At 40.1% G+C, this 3,329-nt stretch overlaps 1 protein-coding gene across 1 annotated transcript; it reads left to right on the top strand.

The window, feature by feature from the left end:
- Positions 1–972: 972 nt before the first annotated feature.
- Positions 973–3,127, top strand: LOC127135668 (protein MAINTENANCE OF MERISTEMS-like). The gene is made up of 3 exons (XM_051062320.1): positions 973–1,686; positions 1,770–1,860; positions 1,948–3,127. Exons 1-3 carry the CDS (start codon positions 998–1,000, stop codon positions 3,061–3,063), a joined length of 1,896 nt encoding a protein of 631 aa, XP_050918277.1. The 5' UTR covers positions 973–997; the 3' UTR covers positions 3,064–3,127.
- The last annotated feature ends 202 nt before the right edge of the window (positions 3,128–3,329 follow it).

Below are 3,329 nucleotides of genomic sequence, written 5' to 3'. Positions count from 1 at the left end.
TGTTTTGGACTTTTTGTACTTTTATAACACATATACGCCAATTAGTATGGCGTAACTAAATGAAGTATTCAATTTAAAGTTGTAATAAAACATAAAATAATTTAATTACAATATAATTATTTGTTTTTCTTTTTGATAAATATTTGAAAGTGCACGCGTACACCACAATAATGAATATTTGAAAGTCAAATTTCAACCGTTAAATAAATTTTTGGGGGATATCAAAGCTAAAATTGGATTCTACTATCTCTGTGACACTTAACTTCTCATCTGACCTGTACAGTGTGACACCTATTCTGCAAGATTCCCACGCATGCCTCACACTTGTCACGTTTCTGCATCATCAGATTCCACCAAGTCTTCCCCAAGACATGACCACTCCCACCTAGTCTGCACCTATGCATGCCAACACTGCCACGTAGTCTGCACCTATTCTGCAAGATTCCCACGCATGCCTCACACTTGTCACGTTTCTGCATCATCAGATTCCACCAAGTCTTCCCCAAGACATGACAACTCCCACCTAGTCTGCACCTATGCATGCCAACACTGCCACGTAGTCTGCACCTATTCTGCAAGATTCCCACGCATGCCTCACACTTGTCACGTTTCTGCATCATCAGATTCCACCAATGCATGCCAACACTACCACGCATGCCTTAAACTTGTCACATTTTTGCATATTCAGTTTACTTGAAAAAGAGTATAAATAGAGGGTCATTCTTGCAAGTTTTCATCTACCACTAACACTTTTATTCAGAGAACTCAGGCGAAACTTCTCATCCACCAAGCTTCTTCCTACATTGCAGTCATGTCGCTTCTTACCATGGGCCAAGAACACAGAGGAACTAGGGCAAACATTGCCTCATTTGTAAGTTCTTCTTGAACATTGCCTCTTTCGTATGTTTGTAATTAGTTTTTAAAAGTCCAATATAATAATTTTTTATATTGTTTGTTTTTAAAGGATCCCAAGAAATTTCGTCAACGTTCACACCCAATGCCTTATCCAGACCCATGGTGCGTACCTTACATAGAGCGTGCGGGTTTCGGTCATGTAATGCATGTCGTAAATGCCACCATTGATGCCAAATTCATTTTGGCTCTGTGTGAACGTTGGAGACCTGAGACACACACCTTTCACCTACCAACTGGTGAATGTACCGTCACATTAGAGGACGTGTACATGCTTTTAGGTCTTAGAATAGATGGTAAGCCTGTCACCGGAAATGTTCAACAGCCTAACCAAATATGTGTTCAAATGTTGGGGGTAGATCTGGTCGAGGGTGAGGGGTCTGCCAAAGCAAGGGGTCAGGGTATTAAATTATCTAGCCTACAATTGTACCACGACTCCATAACTTTGACTGAGGAATCCTCCGAACAAGAAAAAGTCATAAAAACCCGGGTTTACATTATGCTATTGTTTGGGAACTTGCTATTTCCCGAAGGGACGGGAAATAGCATAAATTTTATGTACTTGAGTTTGCTCGGGGACATTGATAGAATAAGCACATATAGTTGGGGTTCTGCAGTGTTAGCATTCCTATATAGCTCTTTGTGTAAAAATGCACAAAATGAGCACTGTACATTTTCCGGATGTGCTTTTTTGCTTCAAACATGGGGGTGGTGGAGATTGCCGAGGCTAGCCCCAGAAAATCCTAATGACTACTCCTTCCCCTACGCAACTAGGTAAATTTATGATCTTATTTCATTTTGTATATATTTATTCTATACGTATTTGTAACTAATATTAGTTATCTTTTTTTGTTTAGGTTCATTACAACCGGTCTGGATTACAGTCTTACCCCCAAAAATAAAATTATATTTTATCGTCAACTGTTGGATCGTCTCCGAGCACAGGATGTATTACCACTAAATCACTCAACTTCTAACTGATTTTTTAATGTCATGCATTCTCGATAAATAACATATTTACTTTTTTCTTTGCAGTTTATTTGGAGGCCATATTTGGGATTGGAACATCAACCCAACCCCGAAGATGCAGCTGTTTGGACAGCAAAAACGGCCATAATGCGGTTCACCACTGTGGAGATGCACCAAAGTGACCGTGTCAAGCTTCAATTCGGAATGCATCAAGACATCCCAGGCCCCCCAATGTCCATGGAACCTTGGCATCTAAAAAAAGTCAGCCACCAGTGGTATGCCCAAAATTGGAAGGAATTTGCTAAGGACTTTCGAAAAATGTGGAAAGACCGTGCCCACTATGTTCTACAATTTCCGGTGGCGCCCAACGAAATGAAGCCGACAAGGGAATATGTGGAATGGTATAGAGCAAATACCAATCCAGAAATGATTGTGTCTGACCCGTTCTATTTGGACGATCCCCGGATGCAACAGCCATATTTCCAACAACAACAACCACCACAGTATTCCCAACAACAACAACCACCACCTTATTACCAACAACAACCACCACAACCATTTTACCAACAACAACCACCACCTCCTTATTACCAACAACCACCACCACCACCATATTACCAACAACAACAACCACAACACATGTCCACCCCCCAACCAAATCAACAATACATACCACAAACTCAATCCCAATACCATGAAGACTACCAACAACAAACTCAACATTCCCACCACCATCAACAGTCCCAACACCTACCACAATATCAATCCCCATACTTCCACCAATCCCAACACTTCCAACACGACAATTTCCCAAGCTCTTCCAGTCCTCCACCTAGCCCCGACACGGGTATACAAGAGGACTACCAACAGGACTACTACACACCACAACAAACATTGCACTTTGGCCAACCCGATTCAACCCTAAACTACCAAAGACCACAATTCGAGGGCGCACCCAGCAGTAGTCAGTTTGTCCCACCGAGACAAAGCTTCGAGGGCGCAGAGGGGACCCGTCTTTCCTACAGCACTGAAGGGACTTCCACCGAACCACAACGGCAAGCGGCAAGGGGGCGCGTTAGGGCAAGGGGTGGTAATAGGGAAGCACCACCACCACGTGAACCGTCTAGGCGAGTAACTAGACCTCCCCCGTGCGGATCGTACAAGGGACCGCATCATATGTGATTAATCATATCTTTGTAATATTTGCCTTGTCTATTATTTAAATAAAAATATATTCTGTTTATTATCTTTATATCTTTATCTTTATCTTTAAAAAATATTGTCTATCATATCTTTATACATATATAAATTAATTTGTTTTCCAAAAAATTTCAAATAATATTAATTACTTATAAATTATATTAATATATATATATATAAAAATTAATATATATATATATAAATTAATATATATATATATATATATATATAAATAAAAAAATTTATTT

Source organism: Lathyrus oleraceus, chromosome 4, assembly GCF_024323335.1.
Source record: "Lathyrus oleraceus cultivar Zhongwan6 chromosome 4, CAAS_Psat_ZW6_1.0, whole genome shotgun sequence".
Lineage (NCBI taxonomy): Eukaryota > Viridiplantae > Streptophyta > Magnoliopsida > Fabales > Fabaceae > Lathyrus > Lathyrus oleraceus.
Note: the sequence above shows the minus strand (reverse complement) of the source record. Positions and strands in the feature narration are given on the sequence as shown.

Excerpts from the sequence above, each read along its gene's own strand:
- LOC127135668 (XM_051062320.1), top strand. The coding sequence starts at position 998 with ATGCCTTATCCAGACCCATGGTGCGTACCTTACATAGAGCGTGCGGGT. Across the intron at positions 1,687-1,769 it reads TCCTTCCCCTACGCAACTAG|GTTCATTACAACCGGTCTGG; the intron begins GTAAATTTATGA and ends TTTTTTGTTTAG. Across the intron at positions 1,861-1,947 it reads ATCGTCTCCGAGCACAGGAT|TTTATTTGGAGGCCATATTT; the intron begins GTATTACCACTA and ends TTTTCTTTGCAG.